The following is a 19,586-nucleotide window of genomic DNA, read 5'->3' as shown; positions in this document are numbered from 1 at the left end:
ATTAGGGGTATGTGGGTGGTGGGTTGTAATGTTGGGGGGGGGTATTGTATGTGTTTTTTTACAGGCAAAAGAGCTGAATTCTTTGGGGCATGCCCCGCAAAGGGCCCTGTTCAGGGCTGATAAGGTAAAAGAGCGTTGAACTTTTGTAATTTAGAATAGGGTAGGGCATTTTTTTATTTTGGGGGTCTTTGTTATTTTATTAGGGGGCTTAGAGTAGGTGTAATTAGTTTAAAATTGTTGTAATATTTTTCTAATGTTTGTAAATATTTTTTTATTTTTTGTAACTTAGTTCTTTTTTATTTTTTGTACTTTAGTTAGTTTATTTAATTGTATTTATTTGTAGGAATTGTATTTAATTAATTTATTGATAGTGTAGTGTTAGGTTTAATTGTAGATAATTGTAGGTATTTTATTTAATTAATTTATTGATAGTGTAGTGTTAGGTTTAATTGTAACTTAGGTTAGGATTTATTTTACAGGTAATTTTGTAATTATTTTAACTATTTTAGCTATTAAATAGTTCTTAACTATTTAATAGCTATTGTACCTGGTTAAAATAAATACAAAGTTACCTGTAAAATAAGTATACATCCTAAAATAGCTATAATATAATTATAATTTATATTGTAGCTATATTAGGGTTTATTTTACAGGTAAGTATTTAGCTTTAAATAGGAATAATTTATTTAATAAGAGTTAATTTATTTTGTTAGATTTAAATTATATTTAATTTAGGGGGGGTGTTAGTGTTAGGGTTAGACTTAGCTTTAGGGGTTAATACATTTATTAGAATAGCGGTGAGCTCCAGTCGGCAGATTAGGGGTTAATACTTGAAGTTAGGTGTCGGCGATGTTAGGGAGGGCAGATTAGGGGTTAATACTATTTATTATAGGGTTATTGAGGCGGGAGTGAGGCGGATTAGGGGTTAATAACTTTATTATAGTAGCGGTGAGGTCCGCTCGGCAGATTAGGGGTTAATAAGTGTAGGCAGGTGGAGGCGACGTTGAGGGGGGCAGATTAGGGCTTAATAAATATAATATAGGGGTCGGCGGTGTTAGGGGCAGCAGATTAGGGGTACATAAGGATAACGTAGGTGGCGGTCGGCAGATTAGGGGTTAATTATTGTCGGTAACTGGCGGCGACGTTGTGGGGGGCAGGTTAGGGGTTAATAAATATAATATAGGGTCGGCGGTGTTAGGGGTAGCAGATTAGGGGTACATAAGTATAACGTAGGTGGCGGTCGGCAGATTAGGGGTTAAAAAAATTTAATCGAGTGGCGGCGATGTGGGGGGACCTCGGTTTAGGGGTACATAGGTAGTTTATGGGTGTTAGTGTACTTTAGAGCACAGTAGTTAAGAGCTTTATAAACCGGCGTTAGCCCATAAAGCTCTTAACTACTGACTTTTTTCTGCGGCTGGAGTTTTGTCGTTAGAATTCTAACGCTCACTTCAGACACGACTCTAAATACCGGAGTTAGAAAGATCCCATTGAAAAGATAGGATACGCAATTGACGTAAGGGGATCTGCGGTATGGAAAAGTCGCGGCTGGAAAGTGAGCGTTAGACCCTTTCCTGACTGACTCCAAATACCGGCGGTAGCCTAAAACCAGCGTTAGGAGCCTCTAACGCTGGTTTTCACGGCTACCGCCAAACTCTAAATCTAGGCCTCAGATAGCTACAATATAATTAATAATTACATTGTAGCTATCTTAGGATTTATATTTATTTTACAGGTAACTTTGTATTTATTTTAGCTAGTTAGAATAGTTATTAAATAGTTATTAACTATTTAATAACTACCTAGCTAAAAGAAATACAAAATTACCTGTAAAATAAATCCTAACCTAAGTTACAATTAAACCTAAAACTACACTATCATTACATTAATTAAATAAATTACCTACAAATAACTACAATTAAATACAATTACATAAACTAACTAAAGTACAAAAAATAAAAAAAGCTAAGTTACAAAAAATAAAAAAAATAAGTTACAAACATTTAAAAAAATATTACAACAATTTTAAGCTACTTACACCTAATCTAAGCCCCCTAATAAAATAACAAACCCCCCCAAAATAAAAAAATGCCCTACCATATTCTACATTAAAAAAGTTCAAATCTCTTTTACCTTACCAGCCCTTAAAAGGGCCATGCCCCAAAGAATTCAGCTCTTTTACCTGTAAAAGAAAAATACAACCCCCCCCAACATTAAAACCCACCACCCACATACCCCTAATCTAACCCAAACCCCCCTTAAAATAACCTAACACTAATCCCCTGAAGATCATCCTACCTTGAGTCGTCTTCACTCAGCCGAGCAGCGATGGAACCGAAGAGGACATCCGGAGCGGCAGAAATGATCATCCAAGGGGCGCTGAAGAAATCTTCAATCCGATGAAGTGATCCTCCAAGCGGCGCTGAAGAAATCTTCCATCCGGGCGATGTTATCTTCCAAGAGGCGCTGAAGAAGTATTCTATCCGGGCGAGGTCATCTTTCAAGCCGGGTCTTGAATCTTCATCCCGCCGACGCAGAACATCCTTCTTTCCCGACGGACTACCGACGAATGAAAGGGGCGCTGAAGAAATCTTCAATCCGATGAAGTGATCCTCCAAGCGGCGCTGAAGAAATCTTCCATCCGGGCGATGTTATCTTCCAAGAGGCGCTGAAGAAGTATTCTATCCGGGCGAGGTCATCTTTCAAGCCGGGTCTTGAATCTTCATCCCGCCGACGCGGAACATCCTTCTTTCCCGACGGACTACCGACGAATGAAGGCTCCTTTAAGGGACGTCATCCAAGATGGCGTCCCTTCAATTGCGATTGGCTGATAGGATTCTATCAGCCAATCGGAATTAAGGTAGGAAAAATCTGATTGGCTGATTGAATCAGCCAATCAGATTCAAGTTCAATCCTATTGGCTGTTCCGATCAGCCAATAGAATGCGAGCTCAATCTGATTGGCTGATTGGATCAGCCAATCAGATTGAACTTGAATCTGATTGGCTGATTCAATCAGCCAATCAGATTTTTCCTACCTTAATTCCAATTGGCTGATAGAATCCTATCAGCCAATCGGAATTGAAGGGACGCCATCTTGGATGACGTCCCTTAAAGGAGCCTTCATTCGTCGGTAGTCCGTCGGGAAAGAAGGATGTTCCGCGTCGGCGGGATGAAGATTCAAGACCCGGCTTGAAAGATGACCTCGCCCGGATAGAAGACTTCTTCAGCGCCTCTTGGAAGATAACATTGCCCGGATGGAAGATTTCTTCAGCGCCTCTTGGAGGATCACTTCATCGGATGGAAGATTTCTTCAGCGCCCCTTGGATGATCACTTCTGCCGGTCCGGGTCTCCTCTTCAGTTCCATCGGTGGCTCGGCTGAGTGAAGACGACTAAAGGTAGGATGATCTTCAGGGGATTAGGGTTAGGTTATTTTAAGGGGGGTTTGGGTTAGATTAGGGGTATGTGGGTGGTGGGTTTTAATGTGGGGGGGTTGTATTTTTCTTTTACAGGCAAAAGAGCTGAATTCTTTGGGGCATGCCCCCACAAAAGGCCCTTTTAAGGGCTGGTAAGGTAAAAGATCTTTGAACTTTTTTAATGTAGAATAGGGTAGGGCATTTTTTTATTTTGGGGGGGTTTATTATTTTATTAGGGGGCTTAGATTAGGTGTAAGTAGCTTAAAATTGTTGTAATATTTTTTTAAATGTTTGTAACTTATTTTTTTTATTTTTTGTACTTTAGTTAGTTTATGTAATTGTATTTAATTGTAGTTATTTGTAGTTAATTTATTTAATTAATTTAATGATAGTGTAGTGTTAGGTTTAATTGTAACTTAGGTTAGGATTTATTTTACAGGTAATTTTTTATTTCTTTTAGCTAGGTAGTTATTAAATAGTTAATAACTATTTAATAACTATTCTAACTAGCTAAAATAAATACAAAGTTACCTGTAAAATAAATATAAATCCTAAGATAGCTACAATGCAATTATTAATTATATTGTAGCTATCTTAGGGTTTATTTTACAGGTAAGTATTTAGTTTTAAATAGGAATAATTTATTAAAGTATAGTGTAGTGTTAGGTGTAATTGTAACTTAGGTTAGTTTTTAGTTTACAGGTACATTTCTCTTTATTTTAGCTAGGTAAGCTATTAAATAGTTAATAACTATTTAATAGCTATTGTACCTAGTTAAAATAAATTGAAAGGTACCTGTAAAATAAAAATAAATCCTAAAATAGCTAGAATATAATTATTATTTATATTGTAGCTATATTAGGGTTTATTTTAAAGGTAAGTATTTAGTTTTAAATAGGATTAACTTAGTTAATAAGAGAAATATTATTTAGATTTATTTAATTAATATTTAAGTTAGGGGGTGTTAGGGTTAGTGTTAGACTTAGGTTTAGGGGTTAATAATTTTATTACAGTGGCGGCGGTGTAGTGGGGGGCATGATAGGGGTTAATAAATTTATTATAGGTGGCGACGGTGTAGGGGGGGCAGGATAGGGGTTAATAAATTTAATATAGGTGGCGACGGGTTCAGGGAGCGGTGGTTTAGGGGTTAAACTATTTTTTTATTTGCGGCGAGGTGCGGGATCAGCAGGATAGGGGTTAATAACTTTATTATAGAGGGCGACGGTATAGGGGGGGCAGGATAGGGGTTACTAGGTATAATGTAGGTGGCAGCGGTGTCCGGGAGCGGCGGTTTAGGGGTTAATACATTTATAAGACTTGCTGCGGGGTCTAGGAGCGGCGGTTTAGGGGTTAGTAACTTTATTTAGTTGCGGGGGGCTCCGGGGGCGCCGGTATAGGGGGTAGAACAGTGTAGTTTAGTGTGAGTGCTTAGTGACAGGCTAGCAAGAAAGCTGTCAAACAGCCGAAGAGCAGCGAGATCAGATGTGTGATAACTCTCACAGTCCGCTGCTCATCGGCCCGCGGCTTTTTGACAGCTTTATTTGATAACTTAGGCGAAATTTTTCAGGTCAGCGGCGGCGATGTGAGGCGAGCTTAGGCGGGCGTATTGGGCCGGCGAAGGCAGGAAAGTTGACACGTTGATAACTACCCCCCTATGTGTCAACGTGTTTTGACACTATTAACTATTAACATGCCAAAACATGTTGACACTATATGGTAAGCCTAATCCTGAGCACCTTATATTTATCGTAGCTATATTGCACTATTTCACTTTTCTATTTATAGGAATCAAGGACACGGTACACAGAGGGATAGTTTTGGACTCCTCTGCATTTATCCAATAAGGATTGACGCTCTTCATTTTTTATTCCCTTCCCCCTGGATTGGGACTTTTTTTATTTTCATTTTTATTTTTATTTTCATTTTTTATCTTTTTCATTTTTTTCTTTTTTACTTTTTTACTTTTTTTTTTTTTCTTTTTTTTATTCTATTCTAGTTCTGCACACCTACCGGGAATCACCATTTAAGGATCAACTCACCTTCCACACAAATTATCTTTTTACACTTGGAGTGATAGACTAATACCATACACGTGCTTTCTTCTGGACATCTCTCATGTTTTAACTAACTCTTTTACATGGATCCATGTCCAACTGTTGAGTTTAGATGCTAACATATGTTTTAATTTTATGATTGTATATACCTGTTATTTTTATGGTTTTGAGTAATTAAATGTTAATACTCTTTTATATCACCTTAGACTTTTTAGGCATTCCTAGTAATATTTTATTTGTACTAACCCCTTTGGGGTAAGCTATGCACCCTCTCCAAGGAGCTATAGGTGTTTATACACCAAGCGCTGGGGCTACACTGTTTACTTACTAACAGTAGGAAATTGTATGTAAAAGAAATGCTTTAAAAGTCACGTTTATTTTATGTAAGCAATAACATTCTTTAACATGCTGCCCTGCACTTCACATTCATTTGCAATCACTCCAGCAGGGTAAATGGATCATTGGGAACCCATTAAAGGAGAAAAAAAGCACAGAATAGTGAATACTGACCCTTTAATAAATTCTGGTATCATTGCATGAAATAGTTATCTATATGTTTTCCTCAATTTTTAAAAACCTTCATTACTTTAAAAATGTACACAACTGTCTTCTTTACCCATTATTAGACAAACCAACTGAGGAAAATAACAACAAAAGTTGAAAACCAACCTTTTGGAAAAACAAAACAAAATAGAGAAAATTAATGTTATTAAAGAACATCTTTTCTTTAACATATTCAAAGTTTCTAAACGTAGGTTTAAAAATAGTGTATAATTCAAATTAAAGAGAAACTCCCTGAGCGAATTCATTCTCGCCATTATTTAGCAACAGTGGACGGAAAATACTTGAACTAATAAAACAGAAATAAGAAAAAAAATTCACATATTTTACAAACACATGTTTAGACATGGTTCTTGTGACTATATTTCACTAAAGAACTATGCCCCTTTTACGTAGAGATTCCTTTACAATCAGCCATAGGTTATCGGAGGACATCTTTATGCATTATCTAATGTATGAACAATTTTACTACCATGGATAGATACCTGTGGGGTTTTTTTCTTTATTTTTAAATACATCTATTGTTTAATAAAAATAACGTAATCTGACTGTGGAATCCATAGCAGACACCAACACAAAAAAACTTATTTCGCCTCTCTTCAGAAAACAATATGTTTATTGGTCATTGCATTCAAAATCACAAATGGCCTCCCGCATATAATGCGTTTCGGCTGTTGCTTAATTAAATTAACACAGCAAGGTGCTTGGCATAGAGCAGCGTTTTGACCTGCAGAATTCTTTGGAGCACAGAGACTGAGTATTTTTAACTGAATGAATAGTAGAGCGATTTGGATTTTATAGGGTTATAATCCTAGGGGTATCACATAGTAGCACTTATACCTGTTTTTTTATTACATGTAGGCATTATGTCCATAATCCCTGAAGCATACAATGAAACAATTGATTAAGTCCACAACAATAAAACACATTTTACTTTTCCCCCAAGCGTGTTTCATTTCAGTTTTGAATATTTCAATAAAGTTTTGATTAATTTGAAACTATGGCAGTTACAATTCTATTTTTATGACGTAGGCCACAAAGTATGGAATATGTTACTGGTTTTTAATGTTGGATTAGATTTGTCAGTGAATATACTTATACCGTATTACCTATTTAAGCGATTTATTTCTATTATGTTATTTGGGAAGCCTACATTAACTTTTGTATGTTACACACACCTTTTTTTTAAAGTAAAAAGGAACTTGGTGGATGTACAACTATAACATCTCTAGTATTCATTAACTACAAACTGCAACCCAAGCACTCCATTATCCATACCCTCACTGCTCCTCAAGTATATTGTCATGTTACTCTTGCACCTTCCTATATCAAGTATGAATAACACACTGAGCAAGGTGGGGTTGCCTAAACACCAATATGCCTACCTGATGGTGCCAGCACACAGATTTTAACCCCATAGATTCCAGTAAATCATACTGAAGGTGTTTAAGCTGATGCTATTTTATGAATAAGACTTTATGAAGCAGCCTTTACTATACCCAAAGGGCCAGATTACAAGTGGGGCACTATTCAGTGCTTGCACTAAAGTGCTAATTGCGCTCATATTATGAATTGTAAGTAAAAAGTTTATGCTCTCGTGCTAACCCGATGAGCGCAAACAGCTTACTTCGAAAAGTCAATGGAGAAAAAAAGTGGGGAAAAAAACTTAACACCGTACTCATATGCTCTAACCCGACCGCATATTCACAAAAGCACTAACCTGACATGAAAATATGAATATTTAACATTCCAATGTTCTTCACATAGCAAAATATGTTCTATTTATTCAAAAATACATATTTCTACATATATCTGATGGTATATTGGTACAATATAATCTATAACTATATATATATATATATATATATATATATATATATATATATAATAATAAATGATTATATATAGGTATATTTATATATATATATATCTTTAAAAATACATAGAATATATTCTACTATGTCTAGAACATTGGAATGTCAAATATTAACAGTAAATACACAGTACAACACTTTATTAAATATGAATATTGCATAAAATGCATAAATATGTTTTTTAATTGTTTTCCTCTACTTAACTGCAAAGGGCTTCAATGGACTTATATATGTCTATCATATGTGTTTATATGTCTGTAAATACATATATACACATATAAATACATAAATACATATGTACACACATATATATATACACACACACACACACATATATATATATATATATATATATATATATATATATATATATATATATATATATATATATATATATAGGTATCCAAAACACCAGAACTCGCCCACAAAGGAAAACTGCCTGGGTGCAAATTTGTAGAAGATATGCAGCCAAAAGAAAATGCACTCTCAGGACTTTCATAAACAAGTTACTTTTATTTCTGTAACGTTTTCGGAGGTCTTGCCTCCTTCATCAGCATGAATAAAGTGAAAACAAACAAACTCTTAAATAGTGACATACTCACTCCAAATCATTTCAAACCACTATCTGTACTGGCGCCAAAGTTACCGGTGTTGGACCGCATAGTGCGTTCCAAACGTGCTAAGTGGCGGAAGTAGTGCGCCAAACTACTTCCGGTTGTCAAAATTCTGTAGCCGTAAAAAATCGGCTTAATGTGTGTAAATGCCATTATTATAAAACCATTATGGCATATTATCTTAGAAACATAAAAAACTCTTAGCGTGCAAAAGATTGTGCTATTACACTAAATAGTGATAGTAAGTGTTTGACTACAATATGTGTGTTTAAAGAAGGTGTATGTATTGAAAAAAGAGGATGAAAAGATCTATTTATGAGTCGCGCCAGCTGGCATATTGTGCTATATACATGTTGCTGTGTTAGCTTATATTGAGGATATTAAGCCAGTCTACCCAATATTCATAGAGGAGTCTCATATGGAGATGTATACCTCCGATTGAACATCTCCATATGAGACTCCTCTATGAATATTGGGTAGACTGGCTTAATATCCTCAATATAAGCTAACACAGCAACATGTATATAGCACAATATGCCAGCTGGCGCGACTCATAAATAGATCTTTTCATCCTCTTTTTTCAATACATACACCTTCTTTAAACACACATATTGTAGTCAAACACTTACTATCACTATTTAGTGTAATAGCACAATCTTTTGCACGCTAAGAGTTTTTTATGTTTCTAAGATAATATGCCATAATGGTTTTATAATAATGGCATTTACACATATTAAGCCGATTTTTTACGGCTACAGAATTTTGACAACCGGAAGTAGTTTGGCGCACTACTTCCGCCACTTAGCACGTTTGGAACGCACTATGCGGTCCAACACCGGTAACTTTGGCGCCAGTACAGATAGTGGTTTGAAATGATTTGGAGTGAGTATGTCACTATTTAAGGGCGCGATCCGATATCGATTGCAGTTTGCGGCGCAAGCGAGGGAACCGGCGTCGCCCGCAGTTTCAGCTCGCAACTCGAGCCATCCCATATAGGTCGCCGTCAGATGCTAACGTGCCGTAAGTCTCACAAACCAGCGATGTCCAGAAATCTGCGTAAGTACAAATTTCTGGCGTCGCCAGTGACTTGCGCCACGTTAGAATCTGCCGGCGCCTATAAAACCTGACTAAAGTCTAAAACACCCGCACTGTCTAACACGCCTCCCTAACATAGCCCGCACTGTCTAACACGCCTCCCTAACATAGCCCGCACTGTCTAACCCTCTATCCGCTATCCCCTCTCACTATCCTAACAATAAAAAAGCTATTAACCCCTAAACCGCCGCTCCTTTACCCCGCCGCAACCTAATAAAGTTATTAACCCCTAAACCGCCGCTCCCGTACCCCGCCGCCAGCTATATTATATCTATAACCCCCTAAAGTGAGCCCCTAACACCGCCGCCATCTATATTAAAATTATTAACCCCTAATGTAAGCCCCTTACACCGCCGCCATCTCTATTAAAATGATTAACCCCTAATTTAATCTACCTACCCCGCCGCCAGCTATATTATCTATATTAACCCTAAGTATATTATAGTTAATATAGGTATTACATTATATATATTAACTATATTAACCCTAATTATATTAGGGTTAATATAGTTACTATAGTATTTATATTAACTATATTAACTCTATCTAACCCTAACTAAATTTATATTAAATTAATCTAATTAATTTATAAACTAAAATATTCCTATTTAAATCTAAATACTTACCTATAAAATAAACCCTAAGATAGCTACAATATAATTAATAATTACATTGTAGCTATGTTAGGGTTAATATTTATTTTACAGGTAAATTGTTAATTATTTTAACTAGGTATAATAGATATTAAATAGTTATTAACTATTTAATATCTACCTAGTTAAAATAATTACCCAATTACCTGTAAAATAAATCCTAACCTAAGTTATAAATACACCTACACTATCAATAAATTAAATAAAGTACAAACATCTATCTAAAAATACAATTAAATTAACTAAACTAAATTACAAAAAAAAACAAACACTAAATTACAAAAAATAAAAAAAAGATTACAAGATTTTTAAGCTAATTACACCTATTCTAAGCCCCCTAATAAAATAATAAACCCCCAAAATAAAAAAAATTCCCTGCCCTATTCTAAATTAAACATATTTCAAAGCTCTTTACCTTACCAGCCCTTAAAAGGGCCTTTTGTGGGGCATGCCCCAAAGAATTCAGCTCTTTTGCATTCAACAAATACAATCCCCCCCCCCCCATTACAACCCACCACCCACATACCCCTATTCTAAACCCACCCAAACCCCCCTTAAAAAAGCCTAACACTACCCCCCTGAAGATCTCCCTACCTTGTCTTCACCACACCGGGCCGAACTCCTGATCCGATCCGGGCGATGTCGTCCTCCAAGCGGCAAAGAAGAATTCTTCCTCCGGCGATGTCATCCTCCAAGCGGCAAAGAAGAATTCTTCCTCCGGCGACGTCTTCCTCCAAGCGGCAGCAAAGTCTTCGTTCTTCCGGCGGCATCTTCAATCTTCTTTCTTCGCTCCGCCGCCGCGGAGCATCCATCCCGGCCGACTGCTAAACTTGGAATGAGGTACCTTTAAATGACGTCATCCAAGATGGCGTCCGCCGAATTCCGATTGGCTGATAGGATTCTATCAGCCAATCGGAATTAAGTTAAAAAAATCTGATTGGCTGATTGAATCAGCCAATCAGATTCAAGTTCAATCCGATTGTCTGATCCAATCAGCCAATCAGATTGAGCTCGCATTCTATTGGCTGATCGGAACAGCCAATAGAATGCGAGCTCAATCTGATTGGCTGATTGGATCAGCCAATCGGATTGAACTTGAATCTGATTGGCTGATTCAATCAGCCAATCAGATTTTTTTAACTTAATTCCGATTGGCTGATAGAATCCTATCAGCCAATCGGAATTCGGCGGACGCCATCTTGGATGACGTCATTTAAAGGTACCTCATTCCAAGTTTAGCAGTCGGCCGGGATGGATGCTCCGCGGCGGCGGAGCGAAGAAAGAAGATTGAAGATGCCGCCGGAAGAATGAAGACTTTGCTGCCGCTTGGAGGAAGACGTCGCCGGAGGAAGAATTCTTCTTTGCCGCTTGGAGGATGACATCACCGGAGGAAGAATTCTTCTTTGCCGCTTGGAGGACGACATCGCCCGGATCGGATCAGGAGTTCGGCCCGGTGTGGTGAAGACAAGGTAGGGAGATCTTCAGGGGGGTAGTGTTAGGCTTTTTTAAGGGGGGTTTGGGTGGGTTTAGAATAGGGGTATGTGGGTGGTGGGTTGTAATGGGGGGGGGGATTGTATTTGTTGAATGCAAAAGAGCTGAATTCTTTGGGGCATGCCCCACAAAAGGCCCTTTTAAGGGCTGGTAAGGTAAAGAGCTTTGAAATATGTTTAATTTAGAATAGGGCAGGGAATTTTTTTTATTTTGGGGGTTTATTATTTTATTAGGGGGCTTAGAATAGGTGTAATTAGCTTAAAAATCTTGTAATCTTTTTTTTATTTTTTGTAATTTAGTGTTTGTTTTTTTTTGTAATTTAGTTTAGTTAATTTAATTGTATTTTTAGATAGATGTTTGTACTTTATTTAATTTATTGATAGTGTAGGTGTATTTATAACTTAGGTTAGGATTTATTTTACAGGTAATTGGGTAATTATTTTAACTAGGTAGATATTAAATAGTTAATAACTATTTAATATCTATTATACCTAGTTAAAATAATTAACAATTTACCTGTAAAATAAATATTAACCCTAACATAGCTACAATGTAATTATTAATTATATTGTAGCTATCTTAGGGTTTATTTTATAGGTAAGAATTTAGATTTAAATAGGAATATTTTAGTTTATAAATTAATTAGATTAATTTAATATAAATATAGTTAGGGGTGTTAGTGTTAGATAGAGTTAATATAGTTAATATAAATACTATAGTAACTATATTAACCCTAATATAATTAGGGTTAATATAGTTAATATATATAATGTAATAACTATATTAACTATAATATACTTAGGGTTAATATAGATAATATAGCTGGCGGCGGGGTAGGTAGATTAAATTAGGGGTTAATCATTTTAATAGAGATGGCGGCGGTGTAAGGGGCTTACATTAGGGGTTAATAATATTAATATAGCTGGCGGCGGTATAGGGGGATTAGATTAGGGGTTAATAATTTTTATATAGGTGGCGGCGGTGTAAGGGGTCAGATTAGGGGATAGATAAGGTAGATGGCGGCGGTTTTAGAGGCTCACAGTAGGGGGTTAGTTTATGTAGATGGCGGCGGGGTCCGGGAGCGGCGGTTTAGGGGGTAATAACTTTATTAGGGATTTCGGGGGGGGGGGGGGGGATCGCGGTTGACAGGGAGATAGACATTGCGCATGCGTTAGGTGTTAGGTTTATTTTAGCAGATCGCGGTTGACAGGGAGATATACATTGCGCATGCGTTAGGTGTTAGGTTTATTTTCTAGTTAGTTTAGGGAGTTACGGGGCTCCAATAGTCAGCGTAAGGCTTTTTACGGCTGCTTTTTGTGGCGAGGTGAAAATGGAGTAAGTTTTCTCCATTTTCGCCACGTAAGTCCTTACGCTGCATATTGGATACCAAACTGCGCGGGTTTGGTATACCTGCCTATGGCCCAAAAAACTGCGGGCGACGGCAGAAATATACGCGCGTAACTTCTAGCTTACGCCGTATATAGGATACCAAATCCGCGCAATTATTGGCGTCGCCGGCTTTTGCGGGCGACGATTTTTATCGGATCGACCCCTAAGAGTTTGTTTGTTTTCATTTTATTCATGCTGATGAAGGAGGCAAGACCTCCGAAAACGTTACAGAAATAAAAGTAACTTGTTTATGAAAGTCCTGAGAGTGCATTTTCTTTTGGCTGCATATATATATATATATATATATATATATATATATATATAGTGGGGCAAAAAAGTATTTAGTCAGCCACCAATTGTGCAAGTTCTCCCACTTAAGAAGATGAGAGAGGCCTGTAATTTTCATCATAGGTATACCTCAACTATGAGAGACAAAATGTGGAAACACATTGTCTGATTTGGAAATCATTTATTTGCATATTATGGTGGAAAATAAGTGGGAGAACTTGCACAATTGGTGGTTGACTAAATACTTTTTTGCCCCGCTATATATATATATATATATATATATATATATATATCTTTAGAGATTATATATATCTTTAGAGATTATATATATCTTTAGAGATGTACTGTAGTACTGTATATGTATGAATCTCTAGGTTAAAGCCCTTTGCCTTCCTTTTTTTCTAACTCCTGAGACCACATACCTTTGGGCACTTAAAACTTTTGTGTGTAATATTTGTTTTAAATAATTTTTATTAGGTGGTGTTATTATGAGTGTAAGTGTACTTTGTGTTTTTGGATGTGTTTTGTACAACTTTTATGTTTCACAAAACAGTTAACCCCAACTCTCAAGTCACGGTAATCATCCTAGTGTAAATCTCGATTGTGCTCACGCGATCTCGTTTACGATCAAATCATAATACGAGCGCAATTTAACCTGTGCAAACTATCACAAAAAACTGTGCTCAAATGTTTGCGCTCCACTCGTAATCTTGCCCAAAAAATGTTATGGGACTGTTTCACCTTGGTCAGGTACAACAGAGTAAGGGGCTGCCACAAAATGTCTTCATCTCTTTAAATCTACCAAATTATATGGCATTTCAGGCTTTAAAAATACCTATGCATATTTTTTTGTATTATTATTGTAAAGTTGTTCAAACAGTAGACAAGTATCACAAAATTCGAATTAATATCAATTACCAAAGTCTTATAATCAGACCTTTGTTTTACATGGACTAAAAATTTTGAAGCAAACTGTTATCTTAAACAGAAGTAGAAAACGCAAAGCATATCTAGCCATGCCAGTTTTAAAATCATTACCTAAATCACCAAGGCATCAGTTTATGTTTTAAAACTTGATATTCATAACACCAGTAAGTTAATTCCTACCTCATTGCAACATTGCTGCCATCTATGACAATCGCTCGCAAGTTGCAGGTCGGACCACTGCTTTCCTCTTCTGCCAGATGAATCATTTTGGTATTGCTAGTTCCACTGCACCCACGTGCCACAAGCCTTACAGAAGTGCAGTGGTCGGATGATACATTCTCTATATACGGTCTCTCTCCAGTAAGTATAAGTTCTTGTAAAATGTCATTATCCAGTGCTTTTTCTCCAAATTTCTCCAAAACTTTTCTAATGTCCAGCTCCTTATAGCCAAGTTTTTGAAAAAAGACAATTTTGTTATACTGGTCTTCCATTTTGTCAATTTGGATGTACCAATCGAATTAAAACTCTCCTTTGCAATTGTTTCTGTGGAAGAGATAGACTATCACTTGTTGTTATAAAATATGAGCAGTTTTGCTGTTTTAGTAAAATTTCAAGCATTCCAAAGTTTGAAATAACATCCTGAGATTTTTCAAAAAACTAAATTAAGATTGAAATAAATGTGTTCCATCGTAAGCCAGGAGCCAGATGATCAGTATGAAAATCTTCACAAAAATTCTTGCTTTTCCTTCATTATTTGTGATCTAAATATCTGATGTGTCTTTCAAGGCTTTGAATGCCCCAGATATAGCTTCACCCTGAAATTAAAAAAACAACAAGTTATTATGCAGTACAATGTGCTATAAAAATCTACCACATGCTTCTGCTGTTCTCTGTCTGCAGCAGTTCAGGAAATCCAACTAATTTTAACGATAACAAGAAGGGGATTTTCAGTTACTCACTGTAGATGACTTGCCAAAAACAGCATTGTAATGTTTTTACTATTATGCACAGCGACATAAAAATATGATTAATTAACATTCAGTACAATTTCAACAACTGTTAAACTTATTGTGTTACACTGTTTAGTTTTATTATCTAGTATTTTGTTCAAACGCATATTGATGTCAACAACATACTTAGGGACAGATTACAAGTGACGAGCTATTTTTATTTCACGGGAGTGAAAGACTCAGGCGCAGGACTTTGGATACCGCAACAGCGCTAACTCCTCCCCATAGACTTTTATGGTGCACTGAAGAAATGCCTATTAGTTATCACTCGCCAACTAGCTCGACACTGTGCTAGACTTCGCTTAAGCTGAAGGTGCGTTAGGAATACTTTGCATTCCTATGTTCTTCACAGGGCTGCAGCTGACCTAGGGTATGTGTCACACAAGTGAATGGGGAGGAGCTGCCATACTCTGAGCAGGTCTAGGCAGGGACTCCTTGCTGCACCTTCTCTGAGTGATCAATGTTTAATTAATGTTAATAGTAAAAGTTTTTTTTTTTAAAGGGACAGTAAACACCAAAAATGTTATTGTTTAACAAAATAGATAATCCTTTTATTTACCATTCACCAGTTTTGCATGACCAACACGATTATATTAATATACTTTTTACCTCTGTTATTACCTTGTATCTAAGTCTCTGCAGACTGCTTCCTTATCTCAGATCTTTAGACAGACTTGCATTTCAGGCAATTAGTGCTGATTCTTAAATAACTCCACGGGCATGAGTACAATGTTATCTATAAGACACACATGAACTAATGCCATCTAGCTGTGAAAAACTGTCTAATTCATAAGAGGCGGCCTTTAACCCTTTGAGTGCTAAGCACTTTCCCACCTGGGTGCTAAGCTGGATTTGATGGGTTTTAAAGGGACATAATACTCATATGCTAAATCACTTGAAACTGATGCAGTATAACTGTAAAAATCACCTGAGCATCTCTATGTAAAAAAGGAAGATATTTTAACTCACAATCTCCTCAGCTCAGCAGAGTAAGTTCTGTGTAAAATGTTATACTCAGCTGCTGCTCAGCTGCAGGTAAAAAAAATAACAAATGAAGAAATGAACAGCAGCCAATCAGCATCAACAGTGCTAAGGTCATGAACTCTTTTACTGTGATCTCATGAGATTTGACTTAACTCTCATGAGATTTCATTGTAAACTTCTTTACACTGAATAGGGAAATAAGATGAATATGCACGAAAGCTCGCTCCTTCCTCTGTCCCGGGACAGACATACTGATTTGTTGCTTAGAAGTCCTTTACAATGGGATGTGGCTACGGAGAAACTTTTGAGGTAAAATATCTTTATTTTTTACATAGAGATGTTCAGGTGATATTTTCTAGTCAGCCTTTTACAGCTATGCTGCAGCACTTTCAAGTGTTTAAACATTTGGGTATTATTATGGCCCTTTCATTTTTTTATTTTTTTAAATATATATTTTTTTAACTTTTTTTTTTTTTCCAGATCCCCAAGACTTATACCGTTGGAAAGATTAGGTGATTACCTTTCCAACGGTGGGTCTTGGGGTCTGTAGCTGTTGATGCCTGAGATACAGGCTTCTAAGCAGCATGCCACATTTCCCTATACTGTCTATTGTATTTTTTAAATGAAGTTGCGTGGTGATGTCATCAAGCGAAACGTGAACCCCCGGCGATGCCTGTCACTATGCAGGCTAGATTGCATGGGTAGGAGCGGGTGGGAGCCCCCAGATCTCCCTCAAGGTGGGAGAATGCTAGAGATGGCTCTGAGCCGTCGTTAGCACCTGCCTGAGACAATTTGCAACGGCTCTCAAGGGGTTAAGGGGTTAGAAATTAGCCCTTAGAAATAGAACAAAGCAAATTTGATGATAAAAGTAAATTGGAAAGTTGTTTAAAATTACATGCCCTATCTGAATCAAGCAAGTTTAATTTGGACTTTACTGTCTCTTTAAATATCTGTGCACATGTATTATTTGTTTAGATTAGACACTTTAATACATTTTGACTAGAGATGCAGACTATTTTCTGTTTACTGGTACAAATCCTAAAGTAAAATAATTGTTTTTATACTTTATCATTTTTAAAAGTCTGGTTTTGCATTTTGCTTTACTTCATGTGACATCTTTTCTTATGACGTCTCTTACTGACTGTGATGTCACTGAATATGAAAAATTACTGCAAATGATGAAATTCAAACTTGGCAGGATTGCGCTCTCTATGTTTTAGAGATGTCTGGATTTGCAATACCATTCTGTCTAGAAAGCTTTACCTCTAATTATACATAAATATTTTTTGTATTGCTGTGTTATTAACCCTCTACTGGCTAGACAGCCATATAAAATGCTACCTCTTGTGCCCAACATTTGTTGTGTGCATATATATATATATATATATATATATATATATATATAAAGTCCAAAATTACCAGCACTCGCAATAATAGATCCAAAAATGCCGGGGTGCACTCAAAATATTAAATATATATTGGTGGTTCAATGAACAGAGGCACGCTCCGTAAATATCAAAGTGCTTTTATTTCAACATTAGAGTGAACGTTTTCGGGCTGTGATGCCCGTCCAGTGCACTGTTATTTTTTCAGGAGTCATATCCCTTTTAACCCTTTTAAAACCTTTTTATGAATATTTAAATTATGTTTTTACATAAAAAGTGCATATATGAGTGTAATAGTTTATTTTAATATGTTTAATATGTGTTTTGTACAACTTTTTTTTAACCCTTACACTTTACTTAAGGTCTCAAGTTGCGCTAAATATTCTAGCACAGGTTTGGCTTTTGTTTGAGCGCAAACTATAACGTTTAACTTGTAATATGAGAGAAAGTTGGCATGGTTGCAATCTCCATTGAAAGTATAGGTTTGAGCTAGAGCGTTGTCAGACGCACTAACCCTTCTCTGGTAAATGGGATGTACTATAACTATGTGTTTGACCCGGGCAAATGGGTTAGATTCATAATTAAAGGGACATGAAACACAACATTTTTCTTTAATGATTCAGATAGAGAATGCATTTTAAATGTTCCAATTTAATCTATTATCAAATTTGCATTGTCCTCAAGTTATTCTTTGTTGAAGAGATATATAGATAGGTAGCGTGCACTGTCTAGAGCAGGGGTCGCCAACCTTTCAGACCTCCGGGACATAAACTCACAATTTTGAATCCGTGGACCACTAACGTGATTTATTTTAAAAAAGGTACAAACCTCTATAATGTGTGTGTGTATATATATATATATATATATATATATATATATATATATATATATATATATATATATATATATATATACACACATACTGTACATTACTAGTATAACCATAGCTAAGTTTACATTATGTATATTTACACATTTTTAAGAATTATTTTTTTAGAATTAACTGAATGACAGAACTGAGAGAATACTTACAAATGACAGATGAAGGGTGAGTGCCAACTTTTGAGCTGGAAACAGATTGGCAGAAAGTGGGAAAAAAATAATTATGTTTAAAAGGACCACAAGACTTTCAAGTTACCTCCCCAGTTAGGAATTATTCAAAACTACTTATGGTCATGGACAGACATTGGAGCCATACATTAAGTTTATATCAGAAAGCTCTCAATATGTATGTGAGCTAACCATGACTGATGTCACTGGCAATTACTATAATACTGGTGGGATATGGCTGATCTGATCTGCTGGATGGCAATTACTGATATTTAAGTGGAATACAATTATTAGAATGAAAAATAATTCATATTTAATAAAAAGATGGAGGGGAGGAAGGCAAGCAGTGATGTAAGTCCATCTGAAGGAATTAGGAAAACTACTACAAAGAGACAGATAAAGGGAAGAAAATAAATAAAATATAAGAGACAATTTTTCTTTTTAAGATTTTCTTTTTTTTATATAGTTTAATTCCACTATTTCAAGCCAAGACTATACCAACCTCTGCTGGCTTTAGAATGGAAGCATCTTCCTCTGAGCAGCACACCAGGTGGGAGGAGTTAAAAATACAATCTAGCTACGCAAGTTGTACTACGCAACGTGTGTAGGGAAGATTGCAATTTAACTCCTCCCCGTCCGTTTTCACTGATGTCCAGCCAGGCACTGTAGGGAGTTGCGGTGTGACGGGGGTGACACCATCAGAGGATATTAATTCCTGCTTGATGGTGTCAAGAACCACCAACATCTTCTAGTGGACCACCAGTGCTGTCATTGCTGCAGAACTGCTGCCATACAGTG

General features: G+C 36.4%; 1 protein-coding gene across 1 annotated transcript in view; it reads right to left on the bottom strand.

Annotated features, from left to right (window-relative positions):
- Window positions 1–15,057, bottom strand: part of ZC3H12D (zinc finger CCCH-type containing 12D) — a 44,552-nt gene extending 29,495 nt beyond the window's left edge. The window contains exon 1 of the mRNA XM_053709111.1: window positions 14,540–15,057. Within this exon, the coding sequence (XP_053565086.1) occupies window positions 14,540–14,850 (311 nt within the window). The 5' untranslated portion in view covers window positions 14,851–15,057. The remainder of the gene's footprint in view (window positions 1–14,539) is intronic.
- Between the last annotated feature and the right edge of the window lie 4,529 nt (window positions 15,058–19,586).

This window comes from Bombina bombina, chromosome 4 (genome assembly GCF_027579735.1).
Source record: "Bombina bombina isolate aBomBom1 chromosome 4, aBomBom1.pri, whole genome shotgun sequence".
Classification (NCBI taxonomy): Eukaryota; Metazoa; Chordata; class Amphibia; order Anura; family Bombinatoridae; genus Bombina; species Bombina bombina.
The sequence above is the reverse complement of the archived record's forward strand: the minus strand, read 5'-3'. Positions and strand labels throughout refer to the sequence as shown.